Source organism: Scyliorhinus torazame, chromosome 14, assembly GCF_047496885.1.
Source record: "Scyliorhinus torazame isolate Kashiwa2021f chromosome 14, sScyTor2.1, whole genome shotgun sequence".
In the NCBI taxonomy this organism is placed as follows: domain Eukaryota; kingdom Metazoa; phylum Chordata; class Chondrichthyes; order Carcharhiniformes; family Scyliorhinidae; genus Scyliorhinus; species Scyliorhinus torazame.
This window is the reverse complement of record NC_092720.1, coordinates 203,619,728-203,637,367: the sequence shown is the minus strand read 5'-3', so window position 1 is coordinate 203,637,367 and position 17,640 is coordinate 203,619,728. Positions and strand designations below refer to the sequence as shown.

The 17,640-nt window shown below is 48.8% G+C and overlaps 1 protein-coding gene across 15 annotated transcripts in view; it reads right to left on the bottom strand.

Moving 5' to 3' along the window:
* The window catches only part of LOC140390360 (ras/Rap GTPase-activating protein SynGAP-like), a 1,167,003-nt gene that overhangs the window by 273,378 nt on the left and 875,985 nt on the right, over positions 1 to 17,640 (bottom strand). For 12 of the 15 annotated variants that reach the window (XM_072475456.1, XM_072475455.1, XM_072475451.1 and 9 more), the window contains 2 exons: positions 16,683 to 17,237; positions 4,827 to 5,028 (listed from right to left, as the gene is read on the bottom strand). In XM_072475456.1, the coding sequence (XP_072331557.1) occupies positions 4,827 to 5,028; positions 16,683 to 17,237 (757 nt within the window). The remainder of the gene's footprint in view (positions 1 to 4,826; positions 5,029 to 16,682; positions 17,238 to 17,640) is intronic. The other 3 variants (XM_072475453.1, XM_072475452.1, XM_072475464.1) reach the window with 1 other exon arrangement.

Sequence of the window (17,640 nt, the reverse complement as noted above, 5' to 3'; positions counted from 1 at the left end):
TGGCATCTTTTTCTAGTTTCTCTCCCATCTCCCCTCTAGCCTCTCTGAGCTCATCTTGTCCACGAGACTCAGCTCGATTTCTGAATCCTATTCGCAACTACAATCCCCATGTTAGCTGACATTTTAAAAGATTCTCTTCAGGTGTTGTCCTCCTCTCCTTCAAATCTGCTGTAATCACCTTCTCCCGAAAAAAACAACTCTTGACACCCCATCCCCAACGTTCCTACAAAGTTATGCCCCGGTTTCAACCTCTTTTTCCTCCCAGAGTCCTTGAACATGTTGTTGACTCCCAAATCAATTTCCACCTGTCCCGGAACTCTATGAATCCCTCCAATCAGGTTTCTGTCCCTGACACAGTCCAAAAATGTCTCTTATCAAAGTCACAAATGACACCTTATGTAACTGTGACAAAGGCAAACTTTCCTTCCTCGTCTTACTCTGCAGCTTTGACACAGTTGACCAGATCATTATCCTTCAGGACCTCTCCTCTGGGATTACTCTAACCCTGGCGTCCTTCTTATTCATTAAGTCAAAATCAGAGCATCACTTTTTAAAAATGAATTCATGGAATGTGGACCAACATTTATTGCCCATCCCTAAATGCCCTTGAGAAGGTGGTGGTGAGCTGCCTTCTTGAACCGCTACAGTGGCTTGCAATGGCTTCTCTTCCTGCTCCCGCACCATAACCTCTGGTGTCCTCTAACAACCTATCCTTGCCCCCCCCCCCAATTATCTCATCTACATGCGACCCCTTGCTGACATAATCTGGAAGACTCAGCATTGGTTTCCACCATGTATGCTGATAACACCCAGCTCTACCTCACCACCACTTCTCTCTATTCCTCTGCTGGTTGCTAAATTATCAGACTATCTATCTGACATTCAGTGCTGGGTGAACAGAAGTTCCCTCCAATTAAATATTGGGATGACAAACTTTTGTTTTTGGTCTCCAAATTCTATGCCCGAGTTATTGAATCAATCCCTCTCCCTGGCAGCAGTCTGAGATGACACCAGCCAGTTTGCAACCTTTGACCCTGAGATGAGCCTCAGACCTCGTTTTCATACCATTACTCAGACCTCCATACCAATGCCCAACTTTGCCCGTGTCTCAGCTCATCTACTACTCTATCTCTCATTCATGCCTTTGATAGGTTTAGACAAAATGACTCAACACATGCCTTCAGAAACCTGAGACCATCCAAACTCTAATTCCGGTGCCCAAACCTGCACTAAGCCCTGTTCCCCTATCACCCCTGTGCTTGCTGACATACACTGGTTCCCAATCAACAATCAAGCAACATGTTGATTGTAACATTCTCATCCTCATGTTCTTGTCCCTCCCTGGCTCCTTATTTCTATCAGCCCTCCAATATACTGGAACGTCTGTAATTCTGACCTCTCACACATCCCTGATTTTCATTTCTCTGCCACTGGTGGCCTTGCCTTCAGCTGCCTGAGCCTTGGAATTCCCTCTGCCTCTATACCTTGCTTTCCTACTTTAAGACACTCCATAAAATCTACCTCTTTATCCAAACCTTTGATCACCCGGAACGTAAAAACTAATTTTGTGGTGGTGGTGGGGGGGGGGGGGGGGGGGTTAGTTTAAAATAGTTGCCCTCAGGGGAAACAGCAGACAGTCAGCTGTAACCCAATTGACTATCACAGAGAGTTTTGAGCTTGCAAAACACCAAGCATTTTCTTTAAATTGAAAGGCACATTTGAGCTACATCATCATAAACCTGACCAAATCAGCTCTCCCATACAAAGGAGTCACTTTTCCCCTTATCACAGTGGTAATTTACAATGCAGCAATGGGTGCCAAGCACTCAAAGGGTTAATGGTTAAAAATACGTACATGACATTAAAAGTGTTTTACTGAAGAGCAAGCACTGAAATTGACATTTTTTTGCCCCCCCCTCCAAAAAAAGAGAAGGATGGGGTTAATGAGAAATACCAGCATTGACAACGGGAAACCTTCTGACATTTTCTCGGAGACTGCGCCCATGAAGGGAATGTCTGAATGGACACTCTGAAGCCATTGTGATGCTCCAACATCGACTCACTAGCCCACCCCATTCCAATGACAAAGCTTGTTGGGGGGGGGGGGGGAAGAATAATTAAGACTACCTTTCAGAAAATGGAAAGACACCAACCATTACTGTGGCTGCTAGAAGTAATCAGCTCCCAGCCAGAGCAGGAAAGACAAGAGTCTCTCTTCCTGTCCGGGTGAAGAATCAGAGCCAGCAATCGAAAAGAATGTCACAGATGGTGCAAGAAAGGAAAAGCTCTGTTGGGTTGTGGGTGAAGTCTCGAGGTGGTGCCCCAGAATCACAAGGGCGCATATCAGTTGGACCCTCCCCCCCCCCCCCCCCCCCCCCGTCCCGCGCAAGTCAAGTTCCCAACCCGGACCATGCTGCTGATGAGGAATGCCTGACCGCTGGGCTGGCTGTTGTGTCGCAGAAATCGAGTGGACGGGGCTCAGAGCAAATCCATGGCTTTACTAGAGTGGCCCAAGCAGAAGAAGGCCCCAACCCACCGCTTCTCTCTCTCTCTCTCCCCCTCCCACCTTCCCAAGTGGGTGCGGTGTGCCTGGTGCCGAGGGGTGGTGGGAGAAAGAGAGAGGAGAAACAGAAAGCAGAAGAGAGAGAGAAGGACAGAAGAGAAAAATATGAGCAAGGGGGGAGGGGAGCGAGAGAGGAAAAGGGCATGGGCGTGAGAAAAAGAATTATAGAAGAGATTGAGTCAAAGAAGAAAAATTGAGTGAGAAAGTAAGTGAGGAAGAAAGAGGGATGAATGGGTGAAAACTAAAATAGAATACCTTTCAAAGCTGTCGAGCTGAATGCCAACAGTAAATTAAAAAATAAATAATCAATAAAAAATAATATTTGTTCCCATTTATTCCCTTTGCTGAAAATGAACACTAGTCCATGGAAAGGAATGGGGTTTCCCACATGAGTTAATGGAAAGGTTTTCCTGTCAGCCCAGCAAACTTTCCCCATTCCCAAACCTCCCCCTGCTAAACCAATTCCAGCGCCTCCCACACCTTGACGTTGGGCCCTTTCAAGTAAAGCACATTTTAATTGTGATGGAGGTGAAATGGTTTTACCACTGATTTCATATTTTCTTTCAAAAAAATCAAAGTACAGCGGAGTCCGACATGTAATCGGACCTTTTGATGTCAGATATCCACAGGTTACGACTGAGACCTGCAACACCATTCACTTCTCGGCCATTCCCATGGAATCTCCCCTTCCCATGGACAAACTTTATCTTCTCTGGCTGCCCTCAAGCTCCCTTGCAACCCCTTCCCCCAACTTCCCTACTACCCTCCCCACCCTCCCAGGCCTTGCTCCCCATTTCACTACCACCTTTTCTTTTATTCATTTATGGGACGTGAATCACTGGCTAGGCCACCATTTATTACCCATACCTAGTTAATCTTGAGAAGGTGGTGGTGAGCTTTTTTGAACTCGCTGCAGTCCATTGGTGCAGGTACACCCACAGTGCTGTTAGGGAGGGAGTTTTAGGATTTTGACCCAGCAACAGTGAAGGAACGGCGATATATTTCCATGTTAGGATGGTGAGTGTCTTGGAGGGGGACTTCCTGGTCGTGGGTTTCCCAGGCATCTGCTGTCTTTGTCCTTCTACATGGTAGTGGGTTTGTAAGGTGCTGCCTAAGGAGCCTTGATGAGTACCTGCAGTGCATCTTGTAGATGTTACACGCGGCTGTCACTGTGCATTGATGGTGGAGGGAATGGCTGGAAGTGGGGAGGGGGGGTGCAATAAACAGGCTACTGGAGCTTCTGGAGTGTTGTTGGAGCTGCACACATCCAGGGAAGTGGGGAGTATTCCATCACACTCCTGACCTGTGCCTTGTAGATGGTGGACAGGCTTTGGGGAGTCAGGAGGTGAAGGATTTCTAACCTCTGACCTGCTCTTGTAGCCACAGTATTTATATGGCTGGTCCAGTTCAGTTTCTGCCAACTGAGTCATTTCAAATCTGGAAGCTTTGGCAATGAATTAGAGGCTATCATGTCTCCGAACTTTGCAGATTGAATAGATGAGCCCCATCTTTGAGTTAGCTGACTCAGGCTGAGACTGGGGGGATAAGGCTGCAAAGTGACAGGCTGAGTCCGTGTTTGAGTTAGGGTGGGGCGGGTTTGGGGAACAAAATCAATCTGGGTCCCTGTTCTCGGGGGTTTTCCAGCACGTACATGGTGCGGGCATTGTGGCAAGGCTTTGCAGTTCAGCTTCCTGGCTCAGTATTATGGGTGGAGCGCTATATCATGATGCTGACTGTGGAACTGTGTAACCTGTTACGTGGACAGGTTGGAGGCGGGATGGGAGATGGAACAGGGCTAATTGCATAGTTCTTTCAAAAAACCAGCACAGGCATGAAGAACTGAAAGACCTGCTTTTTCACAGGCAGGTGCTTCAAGGGATCGCCTTTCAATGATAAATCCCAGTTCACAAATCAACTAACAGCCCAAGGCCTCCATCATGAATAAGGACTGGGACGGAATCGTTCCAGATGACAGTTTCCGTCATCATCTCCCTCACCCCTCCCTCCCCAGCTTTCACCTCCACCCCTTCCGACCAGATCTTCCAACTTCCAATCCATCCCTGACCTCTTCTTCTCAAAATTGTTACGAATCATACATTCCCCCTCCCCGGCCCGATCCATGTGCTCCACCACCTTTGCCCTCTTGCCCCTTTAGATACCACACTGGCATCACCTCCCCTCCCTGCCAGGCTGGGTACGATGACTGGCGGACTCCGCTGCACTTCATGGCTAGAAGTGTAACACACCAACGTCAGATACAAACCCTGTGTTAATGGAGTGTCGGTAGCAGTGAGTGTAGCGGTCACGTACACCAACCTACCAATTGCGTCCTTGAGGTATTTCTGACCAATCAACTTTAAGTACTCTTCGATCGCCTTGGTCGCCAGCGTGTTCTCACGAAATATTAAATGCTCACGGTCGACAAAACGGTCAACCTCCGTCATCGCCATGTCAGAGAGGAAGTCCTGCCAGAGACAGAAGTGTGGCAAAAGGTCAGGTTTATTGACTGAGAATCTTGCTGCCCAAGCAGGAGGCCATTCAGTCCATTGTGACTGAGCTGCTTCTTTGTAAATGCCCCAATTAGTTCTGATCCCCCGCTCTTTTCCCGCACTGCCACTGCCACTGAGAACAGTTTTCCCCCTACCTACTCTGTCAACAACTTCACACAGTTTGATTTTGAATGGGAGGCACTGCCAATCCAGTGCCGTGCGCAAGAATGACCGGCTCTTCCTCGGCCTGCAGCATTGCCCAGGGTTTGCGCCAGGTGGGGGATGGGTATCAACCAAAGTGCCAGAATCCCAATCACTGAACTCGGAGGGAAAAAAATGACAAAGATATCAGTGGAAGTGAAGTTTCTGTTTTCCCGAGATGGAAGGGAAAGGCTTGCATTTCTAGAGCATTTTTCACAATCTCAGGACATCCCAAAGTACTTTGCAGTCAATGGAAGTGTTTTTGAAGTGTGGTCACTGCTGCAGTGTCTTTAGCACAGTGGGTATTGTTCCCTGCGTCTGAGCCCAGAGCTCCAGCTTCACACCCGACTCTGGGCCTTTTATGGCCACGGAAAGTGTGTTCCTAATGTGGCCAAACATGTGGATTGGCAACCTGTAAAGCCTTCCGGTATGCCTGTGGCAGGTGGTAAAAGTGGCAGAGTCCTGGTTACCACTGCAGTACTTTGCCAAGCATGACCATGGACTAACACATGGGGGTCCATGGTTACCCGTACGGTACCTAAAGAGAGCGAGTTTGACTGCTGCAATGTGGGAGATGCAGCAGACAACCAACACTGCGACGTCCCACAATCTGCAATGTGATCACCAACATAGAGAAACTGGTTTTAGTGTTGATGGCTTGGGATAAACATTGGCCAGTACATCTTCAAGAACTCAAATGAAAAGCAGATGGTGCTAGGAAAACCCAGCAGGTCTGGCAGCACATATGGAGAGAGAGAGAGTTAATGTGAGTCCAACATCACCATTTTTCAGAATATACAGGACTTGAAAGGCTAACTCTGTGCGGGATAACCCGGTTTCACCAGCCGTGTGCTTCTTGGTGGGGTGCTGCTCGCTGCCAGCGGAATTCTATCTTCCCGCCGATTGTCAATGATATTTGCCATTGTAGCCACCCCACTCTGCGAAGAAATCCACTGGCAGCGTGCACTGCTGGTGGGAACTTGAATTGCAACGACCGAAGAATTCTGGCTTCTGTTTCTCTCTCTCTCTCTAACTGCAGACCTGCCAAGTTCTTCCAGCACTTGCTGTCTTTCGTTCAGCTCTCCAGCGTTTGCAAAATTAAATTTTTTTCTGACCTTGTAGAACTCCCCTGCTCTTCTTTGAATCGTGTCACAAAATCCTTTATGTCCATTTCAGGGGGAAGGGCAAACGGGAACCCCGGGTTTCGGGTCTCATTCGAGAGACAGCACCCCACGACCATGCAACATCTTAATGAAAGGTGCCCTATGATTTCAAGTTGATGCAGGGTTCGGGGGGGGGGGGGGGCATTTATTGCCCACATCGAGTTGCCGCAACCGAGTGATCCGCTGGACTATTTCTAGGGTGGGTAAGAACCATTTCCACTGGCATGTGACTGCACACACATGGAGGCCAGACCAGGTAGCGGGCATTGATTTCCTTCCCTCAGCAACAGGGGTGTTAAAATCTGACAGTTTCTTTGTCACTTTCACTGAGGCGAGCCAGTAGGTTTTAAAAGTTGAAGTTTAATTCTTCAAGTGACACTGCGGTTTAAAATAAAATTAATTTGCGAGATGTGGGCATCGCTGGCTGGGCCAGCACTTATTGCCCATCCCTAATTTCCTTCAATTGAGTGACTTGCTGGGCCATTTCAGAGGGCAGTGACCAGTCAACCACATTGCTGTGGGTCTGAATTCACACATAGGCCAGACCAGGTGAGGATGGCAGATTTTCTTCCTCAAGGACGTAAGCAAACCAGATGGTTTTTTTTTTAAACAACAGGGGCAGCATGGTAGCACAGTGGTTAGCACAGTTGCTTCACAGCTCCAGGGTCCCAGGTTCGATTCCCGGCTTGGGTCACTGTCTGTGCAGAGTCTGCACGTTCTCCCCGTGTCTGCGTGGGTTTCCTCCGGGTGCTCCAGTTTCCTCCCACAGTCTAAAGATGTGCAAGTGAGGCGAATTGGCCATGATAAATTGCCCTCAAGTGTCCAAAAAGGTTAGGTGGGGTTACAGGGATAGGGTGGAGGCATGTGCTTGGGTGCTCTTTCCAGGAACCGGTGCAGACTCGATGGGCCGAATGGCCTCCTTCTGCACTGTAAATTATATGATAAATCAACCATGGTTTCATGGTCATCATTGTACTTTCCTTAAAAATTTAATTCAAATTCCACCGAATGCTGTGGTGGGCTTCAAATCTTTGTCCCCAGAGCATTGGGTCTCTGGATTACTAGCCCAGCGACATTACCACAACACCACCGCCTCCCCAGTTTGGATATGTTGTTTAGATTTGAGTACTACGTCATACTGTATGACTGTATTTAGTAATCCTCAAGCTCTGCACTACCAAGTGCCTAGTTGTCTCATTAGTCCAGGCGTCTGGATCATTAATGCAGTGACATGACCACTGCACTACCATCCCCCGTGCTGGTAGCATGCTGGTTAATGCACTCCAATAAGATTGCTCTGTGTGGTATTTTACTGCAGTAACTAACTTGGCTGTGTAGAATAGGAGAATGGCTGATGCCTATTCAAACAATATCTCAGCAGGGGACCGGTCTTTTCAGATGAGGAGGCAGAAAAACTGGGGGGAAAGAATTGGACCATTAACAGTCTGACATTCTGCCAGGAAAAATTATAACGGAAGATGAACAGAGTGCTGCGTCTCCCCGCCAACCCAGTGAAAACCTGGATATGAAATCCTTTCCGGATTAAGCTGTTTCAGGCCTACTGAACTTTCTCCATAAATAATGAGCATTCAGACTCAACGGAGCTTTTTAAAATCACCTCGTAACTATTTTAATTACCAGGAAGGCACTGTGTGCGCATATTAAGAAGTATGAGAGAGAGAGAGATCCCGAACTTAACTGAGTCCAGCATTTCTCATCCAATTTTGAACTCTGATAGAAGAGTTTGATGCCTGAATACTGTGTAACCGGAATATATCAATGAACACGGTTTTTGGCAGGATCGGACGATCCCGGTGGTGGGCGGGGCCAAGAAATTCTACCCTCTGTCTCTACTATGTCTTTCGTGCCCAGAGTATTTTCATGTCGAGTTTATGGGATCATGGAGCTTAACAGCACAGAAAGTGGCCCTTCGTGTCTGCACTGGCCACCCAGCACTTATCCTACTCCCATTATCCAGCAGTTGGTCCATAGCCTTGTATGCTATAGTGTTTTAAGTGTTCATCTAAATGCTTCTTAAATGTTGTGAGGGTTCCAGCCTCTACCACCCTTTCAGGCAGTGAGTTCCAGATTCCCACCACCCTCTGGGTGAGAAAGTTTTCCCTCAAATCCCTTCTAAATCTCCTGCCCATGACCTTAAATTTATGTCTCCTGGTTATTGACCCCTCTACTAAGGGGAAATGTTCCTTCCAATCTATCTTATCTATTTCCCTCATGATTTTGTAAATCTTGGTGAGGTCCCCCGTCAGCCTTCTCTGCTCTGAGCAAACACAACCCAGCCTGGTGAATTTCCACTGCACTCTTTCCAGTGCAATCACATCCTTCCGATAGTGTGGCGACCAGGACTGCACACAGCACTTCAGTGTGGCCTAATGAGCATTTTATACATCTCCATCATCACCTCCCTGCTCTTATATTCAGTGTCTCGGCTAATAAAGGCAAGTTTCACAAATGCCTTCTTAAACACCTTATCTACCTGTCTTGCTGTCTTCAGGGATATTTTGATATGCTCCCCAAGATCCCTCTGGTTTCCTGTATTTTGTAGCATCCTACTGTATATTCCCTTTCCTTGTTAGTCCTCCCAAAATGCATCACCGTACACTTTTCAGGGTTAAATTCCATTTGTCACTGTTCTGCCCATCTGACCAGCCCACCTATATCATCCTGTAATCTAACACTTTTCTCCTTGCTATTTACCATGCCACCAATTTTTGCATCAACTGCGAACTTACCATACCTCCACACTTCCGTCCAGGTCATTAATGTAGGAGTGATTTACTTGGTTGCTGGTTCCATTTACTCGGTCAAGAATCAGCTGCGTTGGTTTCTCACTCCTTCACCGTTCAAGCTCTGGAATTCTTTGTCCCCTTCCCCACCCCAATTTATCATCTACTTGGCCCTTTGAGGCAGCATCCTAGAAGATATTGGGTTCTACATGCTGCATGACGCTGCTGACGACACCTAGCTTTGCATCGCCATCATCTCTCTAGGAATCCCTACATTTGGAATCCAAATGACAGAAGGAGGTCATTTGGCCCATCGAGTCTGCGCCAACCCTCTGAAAGAACAGCCAACCTAGGCCCACTTACCCACTCTAACCCTGTAACCTCCCACCCTGAGAATCAGATTATCTGGTCATTACCACCTTGAGGTAATTGTGTGGCAATTTGGTGGCTGCTTTTCCAGCATTACATGAAATGAAAAATGAAAATCGCTTATTGTCACGAGTAGGCTTCAATGAAGTTACTGTGAAAAGCCCCTAGTCGCCACATTCCGGCGCCTGTTCGGGGAGGCTGGTACGGGAATTGAACCGTGCTGCTGGCCTGCCTTGGTCTGTTTTAAAAGCCAGCGATTTAGCCCAGTGAGCTAAACCAGCCCCTGCACTCAAAAAAACCCACTTGAATGGCCAAGAGCCACATTATCGGATGGCAGAGAGGGACACGATAAATGCAACCTTTTTTTTCTGCGGAGAATTAAGGCTGCTGTGGGTTGAAATCTTGCTGGGTGATATTAGCGACTAACTCTTTCATCACAATACTAACAAAGGTGGTGATGGCTTTAATCACATCAGCTGGGAGTTTGCTATGCTGTGCGAGCATGTGTGCCACTCATTTCAGACTGAACCTCAACCCGTTGCCGCTTTAGCTTTCAGTTTTGGAAATTTCTGGAGAGACCAGGGGCGGGATTCTCTGAAATGGAGGCAGAGTGTTCGCGCCGTCGTGAACGCCGTCGAGGTTCGTCGCGAAACGGCCCCTATCCCGACCGATTCAGGGCCCGATAATGGGCTAGGAGCTGCGCCGCGTCATTTACGCGCGCCAGGCCTTGGCGCCGCGTAAAGGCGCCGCCGCATACATGACGCGGCCGGCACCGCATAACTGGCGTCACCCGCGCATGCATGATCGCCGTCCTCTCCGAGTTCGCCCCGCAAGAAGATGTCTGACGGATCTTGCGGGGCTGCGGAAGAAAGGAGGTCCTCCTTCAGAGAGGCCGGCCCGATGATCGGTGGGCACCTATCGCGGGCCAGACCCCATTTGAGGCACCCCCCCCGGTGCAGGATCCCCCCTCGCCCCCCCCCAAGCGTTCCCGCGCTGCTCCCGCCGGCAGCGACCAGGTGTGGACGGCACCGGGGGGGGGGGGGGGGACCCGCCGTTTTGGCAGGCCGCTCGGCCCATGCGGGCCAGAGAATCGCGGGGGTACCGGTGAATCGCCATTTTGGCTATCTCGGGCGATTCACTGTACCGCGCCGCACAAAACGCGATTGTGCTGATCTGGCCGCTTCCGTGGATCGCGGGAGGGTGTCGGACCGGCGTCGCGGGAAAATTTGGCGACCCAGGCGATTCTCCCAACCGGCGCGGGAGCGGTGAATCGCGCCCCAGATACTCCCCCCTCTGTTCTGACAGAGGGGAAGCAATGAAAGTGAAAAATCCCCATTGTTTGGGGGAAGGGCCGATGTGGCGAAGGGGTGAAACCCACCGTTGTTACAGGTTCAAGGCAGCGAAAGGATTAAAACTCCCGTCATGTAAATGTTGACGTGGTGAAAGAGCTGATGCCCTCTGCTGGAATGTGACTGAGGCTGTGAAAGGGTTAATTCCCCCACCTTCCCCAAACCAGAGCCCAGGCAGTGAAAGTGTTAATCCACTTTGCTCGGACAATGCCAAGGTGGTGAAAGAATAAATCCTCAATGTTGGACAGAGATTGTGGAACTGACAGGGATTGTGGCAGTGACAGGGTTCATTCCCACTGTTGGGACAGTTTTCAGATGGTGATAGGATTAATCCCATCTCTTGAGACAGTGTCATCACATTGAAAGGGCCCGTCGCTGTTGGGGCAATGCTGGAGTGGTGAAAGGGTTGAGGCGATTAAAGGGTTAACACCACTCGGGTTTGGGTTGAGCTGGTAAAAGGGTTAATCTGCTCTATCGGGACAGGGTCGAGGCAGTGAAAGTGTTAAATCCTCCCATCGGGACTGGATCAAGATGGTGGAAGAGTCAATCCACTCTGTTGGGACAAGGTGGGAGTGGTGAAAGCATTAATACCCTTTTTTGGGCCTGAGTTGAGATGGTGGAAGCGTTAATACCATCTGTAGGGACAGGGTTGAGTTGATGAAAAAGTTAACCCACTCTATCGGGACAGGTTCTGAGACATTGTAAGGGTTAATCGCCTCTGTCAGGCCTGGATGAATGGATTAAATCGTCTCAGTCTGGCAAGATTGAGGCGATGAAATGGTTAATTCTCTCTGTCAGGAGAGGGTCACAGAAAGAGGAATAGGTCATTTGGCCCGTCAATCCTGCTCGTCATTCATTTAGATCGTGGCTGATCATCTCTCATGGTCACTTTCCCGCACTATCCCCTAATGTTTAGTCTCGAGAAATCTATCGATTTCTGCCTTGAACATCCACAGACCACTGCGGTAGAGAATTCCAAAGATTAACAACCCTCTCACTGAAGAAATTCCTCCTCATAGAATCCCTATAGTGCAGAAGGAGGCCATTCAGCTCATTGCGTCTACACCGACTCATCGAAAGACAACCCTACCTAGACCCAAACCCCCACCCTATTCCTACAACCCAACCCTAAGGGCAATTTAGCACGGCCAATCCACTTAACCTGCACATCTTTGGACTGTGGGAGGAAACCGGAGCACCCGGAGGAAACCCACACAGTCACCCGAGATTGGAATCGAACCTGGGTCCCTGCCTCTGTGAGGCAGCAGTGCTAACTATGCCGTCCCAGTCTTAAATGGCCTACCCCTTATCCTTAGATTGTGGGCGCGATCTATCGACCTCGTCGCGCCCCTCGGGATGCGACGTGGTCGGTAAATCTTGCGGGAGGCCTCTAAGGAGATCCCGCAAGACACTGCCATCTGGATCCTGCCCATTGAGGTTGGGATCTAGATTTGCATATTCAAGTGAGTAGTTAGTCTCACTTCAATATGTCTATGCCGGATCTACTCAGAGTCTGGGACCTAACAGTCTCGCCTCAGAGACCCCGAGTGAGCACTGGTTTCCACAAATATGGATCATGCGAACTGGCACTTGGGAGGGGGTGGGGGCATATCCCAGGTGATCGGGGGGGGGTGGGAAGTATCCCAGGTGATCGGGGTCCCCTGCGTGGTAGGGCTTGGGGCAGTAGTACCCTGGCACCCCCATCCCTGATGCCCCCCAGGCTGGCAGGGGCACTGCCTGGGCGCCAGAAAGTTTTCTTTTTGCATTCATATTCTCTTTACCCCTTTCTTAATCAGTTTCTGTGACCTCCTTTGCTGGGTTCTAAATTGCCCCAAATTCACAGGCGTTTTCCTCAGCATCCTTATAAGCCCTTTTCCTTTGGTCAAGGTGGTGAAAGAGTTCATTGTCGCTGACAGGACAGGTTTGAGGTGGCGAAAGGGTTAATCCCCTCTGCCAGCACATGGCTGAGGTGGTGAAAGGGTTCATTCCCACTGACAGAACAGGGTTGAGGCAGTAAAAGGGTTAAACCCCCTCTTTCAGGACAGGGCCGGGGCGGTGAGAGTATTAAATGCTCTCTGTCGCGACTTTTAGTCGACTGAGTCTCACTATGATTTGAGTTTTCGTTGAAGTAGCCCAACAAACACTCCAGGATGAGGAAGTGTTTTACACATTTGGATTCAGTCTGACTCAGCCAGCACTGGACATTTCCAGAGGTTACACTTCCTGACAGGATATGACTCAGGAATCTGAGGAGCACGTCTGGGAATTGTTTGGAACTGGTTTGCAAGAGAAGAATTTACGATTCTTCACCGGCCGCCTGGACTTTCTTTTTTGTTGAACTATTTAGTGCTGAGGAGGAACGATATTGCTGAGGAATTCAACACTTTCCATCTTGACACTCAACTCTCAACAAACACTCCCAGGTCAGATGCAGCACAGCTTTAGATTCAGAGTGAAACTCCCTCTATTTTCACCCAACCATGTCCCTCGTTTCCACTTTCAGGAGCTCACGCCCATACTATATGAATTAGGAGCAGGAGTAGCCCACTCGGCCCCTCGAGTCTGCTCTGCTATTCAATAAGATCTTGGCTGCTTGGATTGTAACCTCAACCCAACATGTCTGCCTACCCCGATAATCTTTCAGCCCCTCGTTAAACAAGAATCTATCCAGCTCGGTCTTAAAAATATTCAAACACTCTGTTTCCGCTGCCTTTTAAGGAAGAGAATTCCAGATACTCACGACCCTCTGAGAGAAAAAAAAATACCCCTCTTAAGTGAGTGACCCTTAATTTTAATAAGCGACCCCTAGTTTTGGATTCTCCGACAAGAGGAAACATCTCTGTACTTCCACACTGTTAATACCGCCCTCAGGATCTTAAAGGTTTCAATCAAGTCACCTCTTACTCTTCTAAACTCCAGTAGATAAAAGCCTAACCGTTCCAACCTTCCCTCAGAGACAACCCACTCTGGTATTAGTCCAGAAAACCTTCTCTGAACTGCTTCTAACCCATTTACATCTTCCCTTAAATAAGGTGACCAATACTGTACTCAATACTCCAGTTATGGTCTCACCAATGCCCTGTATAATTGAAGCATAACCTCTCAACTTTTGTAATCAATTCCCCTCAATAAATTATTTATTATTTTTTAAAATAAATTTAGAGTACCCAATTCATTTTTTCCAATTAAGGGACAATTTAGCTTGGCCAATCCACCTACCCTGCACATCTTTGGGCTGTGAGGGCGAAACCCACACAAACACGGGGAGAATGGACAGTGACCAAGAGCTGGGATCGAACCTGGGACCTCGGCGCCATGAGGCAGCAATGCTAATCCACTGCGCCACCGTGCTGGCCTCTCATAATAAATTATAACATTCTTTTAGCTTTCCTAATTACTTGCTGAACCTGTATACTTAACCTATGTCCCTTCGTAGCCTCCTACGTTCGCTTCACAATTTACTTTCCTACATTTTTGTGTCATCAGCAAATTTAGCAACCATACCTTCAGACCCTTCATCCAAGTTATTTGCATCAACTGGAAAAAGGTGAAGCACCAGCACTGATCTCTGCGGCACACGACTCACCACATCCCACCAAATGGAAAAAGGCCCATTCATGGCTACCCTCTATTTCTTGCTAGCCAGCCAATCATCAATCCATGCCAACATGTCACCCTGCTGCACCATGTGCTTTTATCTCCTGCAATTAACTTTGATGTGGCACCCTATCAAATGCCGACAGCACCAGTGTGAAATTTACCCTTCCCTTGGAAAGCCTGTGTGAGATTGCTGAGTGGAAGGCTGGCCCAACAGTTAGCTCTGCTGTCTCACGGTGCTGATGACCTGGGTATGATCCCAGCCCAGGGTCACTGTCCATGTGGAGTTTGCACATTCTCCCTAAGTCTGCATGGGTCTCAACACTACAACCCAAAGATGTGCAGGGTCAGTGGATTGACGACGCTAAATTGCCCCTTAATTGGGAATTAAAAAATATATATATTTCTGAGATTGCTGAGTGGTACTGAATCAATGGTCTGATTGGAGTTGCTGATCCACTGGGAACCAGGTAGAGACTGCCTGAATTCATGTGACTGTTTGGTCCCTGCAGACAGGCCTTCTCCCTGTGCCCTGCCCAATATATCACCAATGTAAAACACAAGCTTTGTACCATTCATCGTATTGCAGTTCATGGGAGTTTGCTGCTGGCTGCTGTGTTTCCCTCCATTGCAAACAGTGACTACGCTTCAGAATATTTCATTGGTTGCAAAGTGTTTCAGAACATTCGAAGGTTGTGAAAACCATTCTGTAAATACATGTTCGTTGCATTCAGGAGGTTGTGAGAAAAAGTTCCGCTACACATTGTTGCGCAGCGACAGAGTATAACATGAACTGTGGGCCTCAAGTTCGCAAGTCTACAGAGGTGCAAGCTGCAGAATATTGCCTGATCAACGTGGCTGATGGAGAAGGGTGTCCCTCAACAACTGAACCGCTACCTACCTCTCCCCCCTCCTCATGCATCCCTTCCCACCCCAACTGGGTAAGCAGAACTGTGACTGCTCTGTGTCATCCTGCTCAATGTAGTTCATCCAAGGATGTGAGCCGAATAAGATACAGTCCATGACTGCACAAAGTCAATAGGAGCAGTGAGAAAGATGGGCCAATTGGCCCATGTCTCGGCTGCTTAGGGGATGGGATATTAGATTTTGTTATAAAGAGATTGGAATATAGAGTACTGCTGGAGAACTATGTGCAGTTTTGGTTTCTTTACCTAAGGAAGGACATACTTGCCCAAGAGTGAGAGTAACACTAGACATTCCTTAGATGAGGGGAGTGTCCTATGAGGAGAGTTTTAGTAGACTAGACTTATATTTGTCAGCATTTGGAAGAAGTTCTTAAGGAGCTAGACGCTGTTTGGAAGTTGAGAGGTTGTCCGTGGGTTGTACCTGGCCGGGACATCGAGAACACGAGGATAGTCTTGGAATGAGGCGCCAGCCATTTGGGACTGGGGTGAAAAGAAATTACTTCACTGAAAGGGTTGGGAATCTTTGGGATTCTGTATGCCAGAGGGTATAGATGTACTTTTTTCAAGCCAGGCCAATGTATTTTTGGGTACTAAAGGAATCTGGGAATAGTGCGGGGAGGTGGAGTTGAGATACATCAAGCATGTCATCAGCTGATGTACCCCTTTGGGGCAGTCTCAAAGGGCCAAATAACCTGTTCCACCTTCTATTGCTTCTGTTCTTATGGTGCCACTACTATTTTCAGCCAGGGCAGAGACAATTGGATAATTGAACACCTCAAGACCGCTCTGGGTTTGGCCTTATTGCACATAATCTCTAAACTGCAACAGTTCTCCCCTCGCGGCATTATGCTGAAGAAATCAGGGATGGACAATAAATGCTGGCCTAGCAAGCGACGCGCACATCCCATAAATGAATTTAAACAGAAATGATCCTGCTCTATTTGGGAGACATTGTTGCAGCTTCAGTCATGAGTCCTGTATTGGCGGGGTGTTTTTAAAATCGGCTCTGGAGTCTGCTTTAACGCACTGTTTAAATTGACGGGCTGGTGAGTAATATGAACTGTTTACTACAAGCCCTGCCATAGGCCTCACTCCACTCTTAACTCACTGGCTGCCACAGTGGATGCTTTGCCTTTTCCCATTCAAAGGATTCTGCTCCCCTTAATGTTTAATGGCGATGCAGCAGTGAGAAAAGAACATACCTCGGAGAGGAAGCCCTCCGCCACCTCAGGGGTCTGGTTCTACACCTTCAGGTTAGCAGGCGGGCTGGTGTTGGCTTACCTTCGCCTTGCCCGTGCTCTGCAGGATGTGCACCAGCGCGCACGCCACCTCCTCCTTGTTCTTGACACCCAGCACGGGCTCCAGCACCGCGCACAGCATCTTGTAGTTGTTGGTAACATACTCAGCAAACTCCTTGTACAGCTCCATGGGCAAGATGTTCATGGTTTGGTAGCGTGACTTGATGCGGATGGTGGGGCCGCCTGCTTTTCCCCGGCTGGAACTGGGCTGGCTGACTGGGTACCACTGCTCCACAAACTGGCGGCTGGCCACGCTGCTGATGGGGATGTTGACCAGCCCCACGTAGTTGCTCTTGTCCTTCTTCTTCTTCTTGTCTGTGTCCTTGTACAGGTGGATGCGGATGTTGCGCACAGCTGGCAGGTTGTTGAACTCAAAGTGTTCTCCCCAGAAGACGTTGTCCGTCTTCACCTTGCTGGTTGTCCGAGCGTACAGCATCTCATCCAGGCACAGCTCGCAGTAGTAGCGCTTCTTGGGTGGCAGATCTTTGCCCTCGATGATCCAGAGCTTCAAGACATTGTCAACGCGCCGACTGTTGTCCTGTTGTAGGGACAAGAGGGGGGGGGGGGGGGAAAACATGGTTAGATACATGGTCTGGGTCAGGGGTCACCAGGTGAAGAGGAAAGTTTGAGCCAGGATTACTCATTCAGGAACAGGGCTGGGTCAGGTGTCACCAGGTTCCAGAGAGGGTCTGGGCAGGGGTCACCAGGGCAAGAGGAAGGTTTGAGGCAGGACCACCCTGTCAGGAAAAACGCCAGGTCACCAGTTTGAGCCAGGATTGCCCTGACTGCAAGAGGGTTTGGGTCGGGGGTCACCAGGTCCTGGAGAGGGTCAGGGGTCACCAGGTCAGGTGAGTATTCAGTGTTAGGGGTATCCAGGTCAGCAGGTGGGTCTGATCCAGGGGTCACTATGTTGGGAGAAAGATCCAGGTTTGGGGTCACAG